Source organism: Ictalurus punctatus, chromosome 3, assembly GCF_001660625.3.
Source record: "Ictalurus punctatus breed USDA103 chromosome 3, Coco_2.0, whole genome shotgun sequence".
Taxonomy (NCBI): domain Eukaryota; kingdom Metazoa; phylum Chordata; class Actinopteri; order Siluriformes; family Ictaluridae; genus Ictalurus; species Ictalurus punctatus.
In genome coordinates, this window is record NC_030418.2 from 4416354 (window position 1) to 4433853 (window position 17500).

Genomic DNA, 17500 nt, shown 5'->3' on the forward strand with positions numbered 1-17500 from the left:
CGCATTATCACCAGGGCACAGACGGACACGTTTCTGTCGCTACTCCTACCATTTCGGTATTCGTTTCCGGTGGTGTCTGGTGAAGCCACACAATTCGGGAAGCTCCAGGAGGGATGATGTCAACGGATGTTCTTTATTGTCTCGAACCTGTACGAACAAGTTCGTCCTACGCCCCCGGCACAGGAGCCGACTGCGCTTCGCTGCAGGGGTACGACGACGAGTACGCCTTGGTGTCAAGTGAATGTTGGTGCGCGAGGAGAAAACGCATCCTTCGGTCTGCCTTTAGCACAAGCACTTGAAATGCAAGTCGAACAACAAATTGGCTCTCTGAGCTTCGAAATATTACTTAAAGAACAAGAATATCATCACTAACGGAAGTCCAAATATCTATGTATTCCATACTTGACCATTTCTAGCGTATAATACCACTTTATATTTATAGCAGTACTTAAATATTGAGAGGAAAATAAGATTCCTTGGAGAAATGTCCAAATTAAATTCTGCACAAAGTGCTCTTATAATATCAATTAGTCTGACCTTCTGGCCTTACAAACAAGTGCAAAAGTTTGTATACCTTAAGGGAAAAAAGAAATAGACTCAGAAATTGAATTTATAGCAATAATACATATAGTGTGTTCGGTTTCACATATATTACTGCATTAGGTTTCTGTCTGCACCTACCGGCACACGGTTCCCATCTGCGCAGCTGGAAATAATACGACTTTACTCCACTACTTTACTTGGACCTGGAATGGTACAAATGCACGTTTACCTGTATATTTTAGGCTATTGGATTGCAACAATTAAATCGCTGCTTCTTTTTTAAACTGGTAAATCGTGAGCAGGTCCTAGTGCGAGTTGGTCACACAGACCGGGTGGAAAATACGGTTAAGATTTAGAGCTCGGTAATAACATGAGTTTTTTTTTTGTTTGTTTGCTTTTTTAAAGTATGAAGAGCATTCACTTATAAATGAAACATCGCTATTGTTGATTTTCACCCGGTCATGTTTTATTCCTTATAGAAACCACAAAGGGTGAAAACTCTCACCTTCTTAAGCACATAGTTCCTGCTTGTCATTTTAACAAACGATTTAATGTTTCCGATGTGTTCAGCTAAAGTAATATAGTCGTGTTATGTCAGCCTACATTTCATTTAGATCATCAGAGAGCTATGTTTAAAAAAAAAAAAAAAGCTTGCAAAATAACAAATGGGTTTATACCGATATAAATTATAACTATAGAGGCTGACTATATAAAAGATGCAATATAATCTCTCTCCACTAGATGACCAACGTATTTGAGACTCACCCGTCTATAAACGAAATGCCTATATGAAAGTGTCTACTACTTTGAAATTTGAGGATACGTATGTATATACACATGAAAATGTAATAAAGTACATTTATATTTATATATGAGTAATATTTCATGTCAGACGTACAAAATTCCAAACATTTATTCCCGGGGTGGGTCTTTTTTGTGTGGCTGAAACTCAAATGCCGTCCTATTAGCACTCTTGGAATTCTTTTGTTGGAGATAAATTGTAATATTTGGCTTTTTACATTACCGATTCGCTGGGAAGGGGAGGGGAGGGGAGGGGGGGTGCAAACAGTTCTGCACACAACACGATCTTGTTGGGGCGACAAACCAAAACGTGGCCCGTGAAAAAAGGTCTTAGAGAAGCAGTGTGAAGAAACGTGTGAGGATCTGGCTTTAGCGAGGTTGGCAATTAAAGCAAGTCCAACGTCGCGAACGCTGCCATTTCCCACCTAAACCTCTCCTGCACTTTATTACAGTACACGCGGAGAGAGAGATGGAGGGAGAGGAGGTTAGAGGAGACAGACTGTGAGATAGAGAGAGAGAGAGAGAGAGAGAGAGAGAGAGAGAGAGGGGACAGTGTGATTGTGAGGCACTTTTCTCTGCAGGAGCAGATCGAGGAGGCTTTGGCAGAAGTGCTGGAAGAAGCCGTTAAATAATTACTGGGGCTGTCTACCGAATGACACTCCACCCGAGAACTTTAGCAAGATTTTATAACCTGGGAATGAACTTGGTGCCAAGTGATGGAACTGAGGCTTCTGGGTAGGCAAAGCTTGTCCTGAGAAAACTTGGGATACAGTGAATCAGGGAAATTAGGAAAAAAGGACTATCTGTACATGAAACCTAAACTCTAAAACGTTCTAAAACGGATATTTAAATATGTTCTCGTCTTTCCTGCCATTTCAGTTTAACTGGGAAGTTACAGCTGTGTAGATGACAGATGAGTAAGATACAGAAACCTGAATGCGATGATGGGGATAATCCATCATACACAGAAGGCTATAACAACTGACTCAACATCAGTATAAATTGTTGACAATTATTAACATTGTGTGTTGGCACGCTGATGTGTTACTGCTCAAATGAAATAAATAACCTGAAGCGAATGGAGTACAAGACTTACAATTTTTGGTTATTGGACCGACGATACGTCGCGCTTCGAATCGTGTTACCGAGCGACCGTAGACTCCTTTGTACCGACGCCGCAGTGACTTCCGTAAACGTTAAACAATCACCTCCTTACACGTCGAGCCTTAGATTACGTCGAGTGCCCACCGCAGAAGTCAGCGTGTTAGAACGAGTGCATTAATATACACACCCAGTGCTACTGTCAGAGCTGCCGTTCTAGAAAAATCCACACCTTCTGACCAATCAGATTGGAGAACTCAACGGCACTGTGATATAATCTAGATCGATAAGATGAAGGAATTCGCATAAAGGAAATCGATCAGTATGAATTTAGACCCTACTTAAAGAAGAGGTTAAAAAAATAAAATAAAATTTAAAAAAATCTCAATACGTTTCATACAACATGAATACATTTCCATGCGCTTCATTAATTGACGCTGAGAAACCTTGCGTTTCTCTTTGTTTTTTCCTAACCGCTAAAACGTCCGTCTCAGTTTAAAATGATTCCAATCATACGGTGATGGTTAAGGCCAAGATTAAAAGGTGGGCACGTTTCCTTACCACGACTTTTCACGGATAATAAATACTTTTTTATTTATTTATTTATTTATTTTCAAAATCACCCTCGTCCATTACAACCCGTACAAATTTCATGAAAGCGGCTTTGAGTTTTTCTGTTTAAAGATTGCACATAACGGTGTCCTTCTTCAAGCTGTCTGTATTTAGATCCAAATATTCTGTCCAGGTGTATAATGCATTACAAAGTGTATGAGAGTGTATATATGCATGGATTAAACCTGACTGCTGGACTCGAGGTGTTGCTGACAGAGGTCTCGCTCTTCACGAATTCCGTTTTCTATAACATGTCTGTTAGATTTATTATATTCCAGTAGCAGCTTTAACTCTATTGTATGGCAGCATGTTGACACAATCGCTTGAATAACCTGGCAGCTGCAAATATCAGATAATGATCAGATTATCAGTGTACTGCCTAACACACTCTCGCCGCTCACGGTCTTTCTGACCTCACCGCCTCGTTTTTTTTTTTAAACCTCGGGTTCTGTCCTGAAAATGACCATAATCTGTCTTCAGCGTGTCTGTGCTTTCCCTCCATTCCCTGAAACTCTTTATTGACTCGCCCTCGCCGAGTACGTAACCGGCGAGGAGTCAGCGTGGAGAGATAAGGCCCCTTAAAAGGGCTCCGCTCCTAATCCCTTACAGTGACGGAGCCAGTGGCGGATCACCAACACCAGCACGGCTCATCCCAGAGCGCTGTATACGGACATACACACGAGAGATTCCCTGGCTTACCGCTTCCTATCTCCCTTACACAGAGACAGGGGCTAAAGCCTCAGTGTCAACAACAACGCCACAGTCAACAGGAGGGGCAGATAAATAGCGTGGGAGTGGGAGAGAGTGGGAGAAAGAGAGAAATGAACATTTCACTGTAGTTTGTACCGCATGTTGATTTGGCTTCATCATGACCTGAACTCTTGGCATAGGGAGAGTTTCAGAGGAAAATCGATGTGACATCATTTTCCAATTGTAACAGCCAAGGAAAGTCAGCCACAAGAAAAATAGAATACATCGGTAATCAAACAGCATGTCAGCTGTATTAATGCCCTCCATGCTGTTTATTCGCTCTGACACAACAGTTTTAACATCTCTGTAACAGAACTCCGGTTCGATGGGATTCAACTACAAAACTGCAGTGGAAATAAAATAAAGGCCGACAATTCTGATCTGCACAATGGAAATTCAAGATTGTAGTGGCACATTTCTCGGTCCAGTCATTCCATACAGCAGCTGCTGAGGTTGTAAGAAATGCTAACTCTAACGTTAACGCTAACCCTAACGTATTAAACCGTTCATAGATAATGAGTTGCTACAGATGTGCACACCTGAGATCATTTTGGGTTCGAGTGCATAACCAGAGTTCGAGAGAGAGAGATAGAGATCGAGACGGTGTGAATGTGTGGCGGAGAAAGAGGGAGGACGTGAAAGACAAAACGACTCCTTGCTGTATCTGTGCTTCGACTCCTGCCCGACTATCAATACTGATCTTGTAAGACACCAAGAGATGTCTCCCACCTCAGAAAGGAATAATCCATTTGAACCCAGGTCACGGGCCTGTGATGGATGGCTTTCACGCAGCATACTTAATAATCCATATCATATCGTCCGGCCTAGTTTGTTTATAGGTGGTACCTCTCCTGAAAGCCAAGCCAGGGGAAAGTCTACCTCTGCTAATGGGCTGGACTGAAGGATTGGACTGCCAGTGGCGAATGAGGAGTCATTTTTCTCCCAGGCCCCGACTCATCCGTCACCAGGGACATCTCTCCCTCTCTCTCTCTCTCTTTCTGTGTGTGAGAGAAGAGAAAGAGAGCGTGCTGGCTCCCACTCCTTATACATAAGCTGTGTCTCAAATAGTCAAATAGTTTACTAACTGTGCTAGTAGCGCATTTACACTTTATTTTAAAAAATAATAATAATTTTTTTAAAAATGCTGAACATTTTTTTGCACGCTGCAGTCGCCAAAGTATGAGGGGGCGGAGTTATCAGAGGCATTTTGATTACGCAGGTATCCAGTCCATTGGCAAGACACTAAACAAAATCGATGTTCCTCTGTCAAAATGATGAGAACAAAGCCGTAACACTTAATAAGAAATAAACTGTAAACTTGGTTTTTATATTGGACATTCGCAGTTTCGAGATTCGCTCGTTTACGTGTCGGTAAATAAACGCAAAAATGACAAAAATGTGTATTTTCTCGCTCTGGAGTGGACAGAAAACAAAGTACAACTGAATCTATTTTCAATACACATTTTGTCATTTTTGTGTTTATTTAGTGAGAAATAGAAGAGAGAATCTCGAATGTCCAATTTTGGCTTTAATCTCAAAATATTATGAATATATTCTCATAATCATCTTTTTTTTAATTTTTTTTATTTATTTTTTTAAATACGTGGTACCCCGTGGTATAACACAGAAAAATCTCTACAAAATATACACCAGAGATTTTAACCAGCTGAATGGGGAGCCCAGAAAATCGACTGAAGCAGCTGCATAACCTGACTCTGAATACACCTAACCTTCACTGCGTAAATACTGACGTTACTTTACGACTCGAGTCACTAACGGGTCGTGGTGCGCTACGTAAGAGCTCCAGCGTCATTGTGCTGTACTACGTGTAGTGAATGTGCGGCTTCATGTGGCGCAGTGGAAAATATGTAAACGTGAGCTAAATATCAGCTGACTGGTAGAGCGAGAGAGAGTGAGCGGGAAGAAAACTACTGAAATGTTAAAGTGTATGATAAAATTGTCTCCTCTGTCATCCGTTTGTTTAAGAAACTCCTTCTGTGTGCTGTTTTAGATATGAACACGTGGTGTAGCGCTGCTGCTAATGCTAGTAAATGGCTACTCTATCTGTCTGTTATTGCTGAATTCCTGATGTAGCCGGTGTTTATTTTCTTCATTCAGCAACCCGGTTGTTACTTTCCCTAAAAGAAAATAGTGTGTTTCAAAAAAGAAAGCGTTTTTAGTACTCGAGTAAATAAACGACTTGTTAGAACATGCCACTCAATTGGATTTTCATCGGTTACCTGTGCGTTTGGGGTTGGATTACTCCGTTATCCTTATCTGCGACAGGGAAGAAAAAAAAAAAAAACGGCATGAAATTTCCCTACTAATAACTGCCTGACTTCCAGCTTTGAATACTGTAAGGACGTTTCATCTTTCCGCGGACCCTTGTTCGCCAGAGAGCCGGTGATGACTGAGGGAAGACGAATCAGGATTAGAGGGGAAGCGTGCCAGAGGGACGCATTCCAGGTTATTAGGCCTTTGATCATCCTGCTCTCTCTGAGCATTTTTTTTTTTGTTGTTGGTTTTGTCGGCGCTCTCGCTCTCCCACTATCATCACAATTAATGAATGTGTGCGGGGAGCAAGCCGAGGCCGGAGATAAGCGTGTTTATTTATCGAGCAGGCCATTTAATGTGGCAGCGGCAGGCATGTTTTGAAGTCAAGAACTCGCCGGTGCTTCTGCAGCCATGTGAACTGAATTAAATGTGCTCTTCACTCCCATGACAGACATACACTCGGTCTTTTCCTCACACACACACACACGCACACGGTTAAGATTAAGGTAGCACTTGTGGAGCCATAAGAGCTGAATTAAGATGTGAATGATAATGAAGAGAATCTCCATACACCGAAATACCCTTCATTTCGCTCACAGCTAATCAGGGCTATATACGAATATTCATTTTGAGCTCCTCTGTAGTGCTATACAGATAACACAGAGATACTTACCCAGCGGGCGATCTAAGACTTTAAGCCTGTGGGACAAATTCCAAGTATCTTAGAAACGCTATGCAGTACGTACGCAGTATTCGTATTCACGGCATACGTGTGGTGGCCTGGTAAGACCATTCACGTGTTTAAATTTCTACTATATACTGTTCTGACAACTACAAACTTTCCTCAACTGAATGATGTTTCATCTCGTTTCAGCGCAGGAGCATCATGGGAATTTTGACAGCTGGTATCTGATTACAAACTGAATTCGGGAGATGATGTCACGAATCTAGGCAGAAAAAATATGGACGTTTGTGTGGGTAGGTGGCTTGTGAGAAATATAAAAGAGGCAACCGAGCTGCCCAAGGTAATGCTCAGCACAATGCTACCACCCCCATGCTTTACGGTAGGGAGTGCGTGCGGACGCTCGCGAGAAGCGCCGTGCTTCCGCCGAAACACAGCCTCTTCACGGCGCCGTCTGTTTAGCTGTATTCTCCGCCGAACTCCAAACGTAGTAATATCAATATATTAGTCTATTTCAAACCTGTAAATATAAATAGAATTATAAAGCTAGTTTTGGTCAAAAACCTGATTTTTGTCATCATGGTAAATGGTCTGCGCTTATATGGCGCTTTTTAAACCTTAGCGCTTCCAAAGCGCTTTACACTGGTTCTCATTCACCCATTCACACTAGTGGTAGCAGAGCAGAGCTTGCCATCGGGAGCAAGTTTGGGTTCGAGGACATGTGGAGTCACGTGGGCCGGGAATCGAACCTCCAACCCTACGATGAGCGGACAATCCGCTCTACCACCTGAGCCACAGCTTCCCTCAAAGTCATCATCATCCTTCTCAGATTTGCCTTGCCAAGCCTGCAGTGGTGCGTTCCACATTGTATTCGACTGTTCTGTCATATTAGTCCACAGAACAACACGCATGAATGGACAGAAATTGGATTCTTGAGCATGTTAAATGATGCGCTGTCATTTTCCCCCCCTCATAGAAGTGTGTTTACAGCGACCCTCCTGATGCATTCTGACACAATGTCCAGCGTGTCCGCTCTACTTGATTCTGTCACTTTCAGGCACTTTGTGCTGCTGATGAGGTCTTTGTATCTTGCAGGCTAGCTTCGTAGAATTCTGCACTGTAAGTGCTTTTCGAGCTAGATCACTCCTACACTCCATTTTGAGCTGACTAGGTGATTTGATTAGCTGTATTTTTTCCCCCCGCCTATTAGGTCGATTTTTTTCCTCTTCGCTTGTACGGCCATTTTGTCTGATATCAGTCACGGTTGATTTCATCACATCATCCTATACATTGCTAATGTTTGAGTACATCACCGACTTACTCCTGCCTTAGGTTGTTCCAAATAACAGAACTGAGGGCTTTGCTGTGAAATGCGCGATTCCCTCAATCAAATTAGACAAATTAGTTGTAGTTACACGGTGTAACCATGCTTTATACAGCCATTTGATCGCTGCAAGTCGCCAGTCGGCGTTCCTACTACTGGTTGCCATAGGAACATGGGTGGCGCAACTAGCGTTCCATTTTTGACAACAGACCAATTTTCTTGCCGCTAAAATGGAACAATCTAGAAGGGGAGCCATCTAATATAAAATTCACCAGCGTATATAGGCATCATATCCGACGAGATGAAGGAGAAGCAGCGTGTGCGCTTCGCCATCGCAGCCATCTATTTGCGGCAAAGGCGCAAGCGCCGATTAGCTTAGCTTATGGTCCTGGCGCTTCCGAAACAAAATATTAGTAACGAAACACACTCGCTGTTTGTCGCAATTGAGCAAATTCCCAGAGTAGCTCCTATCTCAGTAAGTGATCAGGGTGTTATTCACTACATGTTCGATAGTGACCAAGAGCCGGACCGCAGCTCTTCGGCCATGGCCTCCGCGTTCCCTGGGTGAAGGGACGCTTCACCCAAGACGAGCGCTACACTGGGATTTTGCTCGATCGCAACAAAAAGCGAGTGTGTTTCATTATTATTTCTATTATTATTATTATTCTGCTTTAAACCCTCTTAAGATCCTAAGCTAAGCAACGTGCGGCTTATGCCGCTGCTTCTGCTAGTGAGCACGTGCGGCTAAGGATCGGGTGCGCTTTACTGTTGGTACATTACAGGTTGATTTCATTTCGGTTCATCAAAAGGAGGAAGAAATTTCAGTTCAGGAAGTAAGTGTAGTGTGCACGTCAGTAATAAGAGTAGAAAATTAAGCCCAGGTCGCATTCTTTTCAGAGATACAAGACAAAAGGCTTTCATCAGCCGTACAAGCAAAGCGCTTCTACAGCTGTCGCAGAAAAAAATCTAATCAAGTCTCATTTCGGCAGCTTGTTATGCATCGGACCCAACTATTAATAGCAATGTTTCTGTTTAAGACGTGGATCATTCACGGGACAACGAATTGAAACCCATCATGATTATGGAGCCGCTAGAACCAAGCCGTTCGTTCCCAGTTGTTCCTCTTAAAGCAGGTTATTCAGCACCTACAGAGAGTCCTATAGTAACAGCAATAAAGAGAAGAGGAAAGACGTGTAGATACAACAGCGAGGAACGTCTGGACCTGCAGCAGCTCCAGGAAGTATAAGCGGGAAAGAGTTGTTTTTTTTTTTGTTTTTTTTTTAAGAACACAGACACTTTTTTCAGACAAATTATTCTTGTAAATCCTTCTCTGTCACTCTTACTGCACAACCGCCAGCCCCACGGAAATTCATAAACATATCAAATAAACTGGGCTTACCGTAAATTCCTGTCGATATGCACGGAAAGGCCTGCAAAAGAAGTCAGAAAAGCCGACGGTTAGGAAGAACGCACGAAGAGATCATCAACACAACTGGTTTTGATTGACACATACCCAGACACATTCGGAACCCGTGAGAAAAGGGTTAGAGAAACTGGCGAAAATAACAAGTTCCCTTTGTTTTTCTTTTCCCACCAATGACACCATGCCTGAATTTCATTATCATCAGTCTTACCGAGGTTCCACCATATGGCCTGCGTGAGTCAGAACAGATCTAATGTTGATCTAATAAGAGAACGTTCACGAGCACGAACGGCGCTAATTACTAACGCAGACCGACACGGGACACAAAATATTCCCTAACGTTAAGGCCGTGAGAACCCGGACACGCGGGTTATGAATCTTTACCCGCGCACGTCGGTGGTCCCGGGGCCGTACGGGATCGCTTTGCAGAAAATGACTCCGAGAACGCTGCGACAGTGATGATTTCAGCAGCGATGCTTGGTGCACGGGGATAAATCTGCCAGAACTCGGGGGAGAGAAGAAAAAAAAAAAACGGACAGAGAACACAAACTCCTCGCAACTGGAATGTACTTCTGCTATTCCTCTGAAGAGCAATAAAACACCCACGCTGCAATGGAAAACTCCCGCGCTGCAACACAGATGATCTGATGTCCTCCTACCAGAACTATAATAATAGGCAGTTAAACGCCTATGATAATAGGCAGTCATACAGACATTTCAGATTGTTTAAATAGATCTTCACTCACTTGGCGAGCAAGCAGATTCATTTATAGTTGAGAGAAAACAACAACAACAACAACAATTTCTTATTGACCTTTCACAAAACAAAATTTGTCATTTGGCAGAAAGTTTTATAAAAAAAAAAATAATAATAATGAACTAGCGTACAGAGATGATGTACAGATGATCGGGAGAACTATTCTGCTTAAACACAATAAAAAAAAAAATTTTAAAAAGCCTTTCCTGCTAGCACGATACGCAACCTCGCATTTAAAACCAAGACAAAATAAACCAATAAATAACTAGACTGAAAGAATATTTTTGCTTGCGAGGAGAGAAAACCACAGTTCATAGACGATACGGGTTTTGTTTCAGAGCGCAGACGTGTGGAATGGATCAGCATCACGATGATCAGTACTATGGCGAGACCGATGCGCTACCAGCTATCGAGTCTAAACATCCATCATCTGTTCACCGCACGGATTCCCAACACAACGTAATTCGATTCAATACAAATATGATTAAAGATTTTATCCGAGATAGTTTGGCGTTCTAAAAAATAGCGATTCAAGACAGAAACTTAGAGTTTCTAATACTAGTCATTCAGTACGTTTACACGGACGACGATATTCCGATATTACCCCGATTAAGATGATGCTCTGGTTAAGAAACTAGCGTGTAGAAACATCCGTATTCGGACTCCGGATTAAAAAAGCGTGATGTTTGACGCGACTTCTTTATAATACACTACATGTCTGGATAAACGACCGGGCCTCTGACCACTAATCTCGTCTCTCATCACGGATACGTTTGAGAAGTCCCTCTCGCGTCGCATACCTACACGCACACGCCGAGGTTTGCTCTACCAGTCTCTGTAGCTTTTGATCTATCCTGGATGCCGACGAGATGTTGGGGTCTTGCTGTATGGCGTCTACATTTCTGCCGCGTGAGCACGTTTTGAGCGGCACCTATACCTGCGCTTCACTTCCGAGCTGACGTGGTCATTTTATCAGCTTTGCTCCCCCGCCCCACCCCCCATCAGATCTCGTTTTTCTTTACGTCGATGATCACTGTTCTGACGTCGTCCGTAGTGGATCCCATCAGTCGGTTTACGGATCGCCGCCGAAGCCCGACGTAGTAATGGAATGTCTACCTCGTTTACCAACAACAAAAGCAGATCAGAAATAAGAGGTACTGTATAACGGTGTTTTAATGCATGTGGTAATTAATGCAAGGGGAACGTGATGACTGGTAATGAATGAGGTAAGTCTATAATTTGCTTGACTAATCGAGTCTAGAGCTAGTACTGTGGCACTTAGCTGGCACCCAGTGAATGCGATGGTTGATTAAGTGGCAGCTACATTTCTAAATTCGGTGCGAACGCGGCAGAGGGACGGCCTCGTAGTTGCGGATCAGTATGCGTGGTTGCAGAGGTGAAGCTTCATGCATAATAATTCAGGACTCATGAATAATATCATAACAATTGGAATTGATCCATCGCTCAACCTGGTATCTGTGCTTGACAGGTTCAGCTCCGGTTATATTCCTTTTGCACGGGCCTGTTTGAAAGCTTATGAAACTCCTGGGCTTGGATTATTCACAGCATGGAAATTATCCGCAATCAATTTTATAAGGTTGACAGCGCTGAGAGTAAAAAATGATTGGTGGGGAATTTTCCCGCGATAATTCCACAATACGGCCGAGAAATTGCAAATTCTGAAAAAATTAAATTACTTTTTTTTTTTTTTTTAAATCGTGTCAACCCAGAGAAGTGGAAAGTGAAGGGTTTTTGTTTTTTTTTGGGAGCTGCTGAAGATTCCGCTTATATACACCAAGTCCAACAAACTCGCTCGAATTAGTACAAATTTTGCATTAGCTGACCTGGACGTTAAAAAATTCAGAACCTGCCTGGAAAGTTGGTTTGAGGTGATCCTAGGTCATTCTCCCTGAGATCTAGAAATCCACACACACACACACACACACACAACCTGTGCGCCTGCAGCGAAATGTCCACCACGTACACTACAGGAGATGTAGCCTTAGTAGCGAAGCACTAAGAGGATAATGCCTGATTAGCTGCACTGTTTTTTTTTGTTTGTTTGTTGTTGTTTTTTTTTTTTTTAAAAAAAGGCTGTGTGGAGTAAACAATGCTGAACCAGGAACAATACAATCTCCAAAGATTTATGCTTATGGTTGGGAAGATTTCCTGCAGCGATCATGGTGAAACAGCACTCAGATGGGAAAAGCTGCAAAGCCATAGCAAAGACCTTAAACATTCCTGCAGTGCAACCGGTTTGATAACATGCGGTTAAGACTATAATACGGTTAAGACGCTAGACTACTGATCGGCAGGTTGTGAGTTCAAACCCCTGCACTGCCAGGCTGCCACTGTTGGTCCTTTGACCAAGGCCCCTAATCCTCAACTGCTCAGATGTATAAATGAGATCGACGTAAGTCGCTCTGGATAAGGGCGTCTGCCGAACGGAAATGTCACAGCGTGCTCTCAGACAAATAAGGGAGGTAAGAGAGAGGCCAACAGTTGCGCGGAAAAAGAGTTGCAGGACGACCTGAAAGCAGCAGTTACACAGAGAACTAAAAGCAATGAACTGTAAACATAAAATATTCTACTCTTGTGTTTGGAGAACCAAGCTGAAGTACCCCAAATTAAGTAGAGATGTGGGAGCATCATGACATGGTGCTGCTTCTCTGCAAATGGTACTGGAGCATTACACGTCATGGAAAGGTTTGAGGAGCATCGAGGTGTGTTTTGGCAAAATTCAGATGAGCCTTCGTGTTCTTCTGGGTTAGCAGTGGTTTTCGCCTCACCGCTCGTCCAGGGATGCCGTTTTTGCCCAGGGTCTTTCTGATGGTGGAGTCAGGAACAGTGACCTCTATTGACGCAAGAGAGGCCTGTAGTTCCTTTGATGTTGTCCTTGGTTCTTTTGGGATTTCCTGGATGAGTCGTTGCTGTGCTCCTGGAGGAATTTTGGAAAGTCAGCCACATCTGTGAAGGTTCGCTACCGTGCTGGGTTTTTTTCCATTTAGACGTTCTTTGGAGTCCCAGAGGCTTTGAAATAGCTTTCTAACCCTTCCCAGACTGACGTATTTCAATCACCTTCTTCCTCATCATTTCTGGAATTTTTTCAACTTTGGCATCGTGTGTTACTCAGTACGACCTTTTAACCAGCTTCACGCTGTTGAAAAAGTTCTATCGAAGTGTTGATGTGATTGAACGGGGTTTGCGGTAATCAGGACTGGCTGCGTCTAGTCCAGCTGAACCCCGTTATGAATGCACGTTCATAGATTTGGGAAATTACTAACTACAGGGGGAAAATACATTTTCACACAGGCCCAGTTGGTACCGGAGATCTGTTTCGCTTCAATAAATAACATTATCATTTGAAAACTCTATTTTGTGTTTACTCGGGTCGCCTTGGTTTTAATTTATGAATGAATTTAGCACGAGATGTACACAAAAACTGAAGAAATCAGGATGGGGGCAAATACTTTTTTCTTTTTTCCACAGCACTGTACTTCCCTATCAGTTTTTTTTTTTTTTTTTTTTGACTTTTTGTTGTTTATGCGTACATTCATATTCATAAGTACTTTATGTGTGTAAATGTGAAGCAGATGTATGCACTGGAAGCATATTAACCAGCAAACCAAAACATGTCTGAATATTTATTTCCCCTCACGGTACGGTCTACAGACCAAATGAACAAAAAATATTCGCATATAAGGAAAATGTGAGCATTGAGGATAATAAAAACAAACAAACAAACAAACAAACAAACCACAACTTGTCATGTTACTGAAAAGCACAGCGTCGTGAACACTCTCCTGTAGTGGGAAACTTCCCGACTGTCACAAAGCCCCGACACTGAAGACTCCTTCCATAAATGTTAAAAAAACGTTAAACAAACGGCTCCTCACGGAAACGACGAGTACACACTTTTCTTCGTTAAATACATTTTTATAATTACCCCGAGGTTATATAAAACCTCCGCCATTTCAAGTGAATGAGCTGTTACTATAGAAACAGTTAACGGGTTCGAACCTATTCAATTAACCAACACCTTCTGACCAATCGGAGTTGAGGATTCAACACCGCTGTGCTATTATTAACAAATCAACATCGTCTCGTCTGCTTGGCAGCGTGAGCGCGTGTGCTGGATGAGATCCCGTCTGCGTGTGTGTTTAAGCCAATAAGGACGTTATCCTCTACGATTTCATTTGGAAAATCATTATTTGTATCGTGTCGTCTTTACCAAGCACCACTTAGTGAACAACACAAATTCGGTTACTTGGTTCATTGCAACCTAACGTGACTTAATTGCCCAACTGCTCCATAAAGCAGGCAATTAAAATGACTTTCTGCAAATATTCAGGCCACTAAAAGTAATGGCATCTCTTTTCCTTTTCATTACATAACACACATTGCGAATACCATCTTGCTTCTACTAATGTGAATTATTACCATATGGGCCGCTGTCATAACAGAAAATGGACTAAAGCAACACTAGGGGGGGGGAAAAAAAAAGCAGCCCATCTCTGTTATTTATGGCCATCTTTTTTATTTTTTATTTTATTTTAAAGATTAAAAGCTTACCATACAATAATAGTTCTGGCTCGGCAGCACTTTGTGCCAGACAGATTGCTCAGGAGTGGATTTATAACCAGGAATATCGTAATTTTTCTTAAATTCCGAGCTCCGTAGGCCTGTGCCACATTACTTATGCAAAGGTCTCATTTTTCTATGAGCAAAAAAAAAAAAAAAGAAGGGGGGGGGGGGGGGGGGGGGGAGAAGAAGAAAAAAAAAAAGGTGCGACCATAGCACTAATACAGCTGGGTGATAAATAAATGTGAAAACTCCATGCACTTAATTTGAAAAACAGAAATATTAGCCAAAGTGTGTGCTAAAACACTGGAGAACAGAGCGGCGCAAATTCTGACCCTGTGAATGTGTGATTAATAAAAGCTGATAATATGTAAGGGGGGGGGGGGGGGGGGGTTTATTTTTTTAAAAAAAATTAGAAAGATAATGAAGAAAATAATGAATTAATGAAATAAGTCAATAAAAAGTTCGCATTTCCCCCCACACGCTCCAATAAGGCTGTAATTGTGCTAATTCTGAGAGGGGAAGAAAAAAAAAAAAAGGTAAACAAAAACAGCGGGTAACAGCTGCGTAAATCAGACGCAACGTGTGCTTTCAGTGAGCGCCGGATTATGCCTTTTACGTATCGCTATAAAACAGCCGTTCAATTAAGACATCACGGAGCGCATACGCGGACGTTCACGTGGACCTTTTCCGTGCGCGGTGGTGGTTTTAATCGTTTCTGCTGCTTTGTGTCGAACCTCACGCTGTCAGGATCGATACTTTTTAGACTTCCTTCCGCCTGAGCCGTGACCTTTCCGTGCGGCCGTCTCGCTCTGACTCGAACTCTCTGTGAAGTGCAGAGCGCGGGGCCGTTTTTAGACGCGCTATAAAAGCTACCCGAGGAAATAAAAGTACATCTATACGAATAAAACGCACCTCATAGGAAAATATATAGCCGGGCCTTGTTGTTGTTTCCGGAGCAGGTTCTCCGTCTATAACCGAACGATTCGATATGGATCGTCGTTTAACGATCCAGGTGTTGATGTTATAAATGTGTTTTCTAAGCACAATTGTAACACCCTCAGAGCGTCTTAGAAACGAGACCGTCAGGCGAGTCCAGTCACCTTGACTCCCGACTACAAGACGTTCCTTATAAAAGTTTTTTACAGACGTTATAAAACACCTGACCTGGCACCTTTTTCGGCGAGCCGGAAAATGTCACTTCCTGCCTCGGAGCGGTCAAACCCGTGGCCGTGCCGGCGTGCTGAAATCAAATGACATTTCTGTGCAGGTTTAACACGAGCCCTTTGTCTTCCCATAAATTTGTATAGAAGAATTCATCTGCAGGCCTGCAGCATTACAATGCACCAGATAATAGTGACGAGCAAGCTCTGCTCATATTGACACTGCTCTCGTAAGAGTGCATGAGCAAACAGACTTGTTTGCACACATTGATCCATATTAATTGCTAATCAACACAGAAATGGCGCCGGCGCACGTAAAGCAACAGAATCATGTGCTGTGTCCTCAGTGACCCAGGAAAAACACACCTCCTACACGCTACAGCCTAGCCTAGCGCAAACTCTAGCGCAGCCGTGCTAACCACACAATCTATTACACCGACGCGTTGACACGAGCCCCCCTCCGACTTATTTAACAAGTTTGACATTATTACACTGCATTGATGAGTTATGATCCCTGCCTCTCGGTTATTATTTGTGCTTCGCCAGATCATTAGGAGCGGAACAGCCGGACGGCCCGCGTGCTCCGACAGGAAAGCGCGTGCCTGCTCTTTTCTGCGCTGTATTTTATTTGCTTGTGGAAGTGTGAGGAAATTGGTCACTGGGGAAATTATCGCATCGTGAGCGTCCCTCCCGAATCAATCAAAGCTAGTCCGCATTCCTCACGGCTAATTGGAGAACCTTCCCTACACCTGAATACCTGCACACGCAAAAGAAATGGAGAAAAACAAAACGCAAGCCGATTCGCGTACCGGTCATGGGAATTAAAAACTGAAGGGACGTTTTCATCTTTTTTATTTATTTATTTATTTTTTTAAAAAAAAGGTGTTTGTGGAGAAACTCATCACGTCCCATTTCAGCGGAAATCCTCTGGTTAATTCCTTACATCATGGAATGATGTGCATTTCCTATTAAATGTTCCCGTAGTTAATGAATAATTCATCATAATCCCAGACGCTGACGGGTTAAACCAATTATTTAGTCATGATTGTATTTTTTATTTTTTTTTTTTTTAAACAGGCAAGTTGATTAAAATACCACTCTTCAGTTCTATTTAACTGCTAGATAAATCATTCAAATGAGTAAATTCACTTCAAACAGTGAAAATGTCTTGAACGTAGCATTATATACAGATGCGTTTGACAATGATTCGCAGTAATTGCTCTCATAATGAGATGTATTACAGAAAGTCGCCCGTATTCAAGACATTTTCACGGGCTAAGCTATTATTCTTCGCAGTGTTGAATGGGAATATTTAAGGTTGGCTTAGCGCAATAGATCGGGTTGCATTTAATAAACGCTGGCAGCTGGCGGATCGCTTTTATTGCTCTGGGCTTCGATTACTATACTTTCGCATGTCGAAAATCACGTTTTTAGGAAACCGCCAGCGGTCTGAGCGGGCTAGGGCGACGATCGGGTTGCAGGAATAAAT

The 17500-nt window shown here is 42.6% G+C and overlaps 1 protein-coding gene across 3 annotated transcripts in view; it reads right to left on the reverse strand.

The window, feature by feature from the left end:
• macrod2 (mono-ADP ribosylhydrolase 2) overlaps nt 1-17500 on the reverse strand; it is a 613005-nt gene that overhangs the window by 142924 nt on the left and 452581 nt on the right. For all 3 annotated transcript variants that reach the window (XM_053679442.1, XM_053679443.1, XM_017463465.3), the window contains one exon: nt 9487-9517. In XM_053679442.1, the coding sequence (XP_053535417.1) occupies nt 9487-9517 (31 nt within the window). The remainder of the gene's footprint in view (nt 1-9486; nt 9518-17500) is intronic.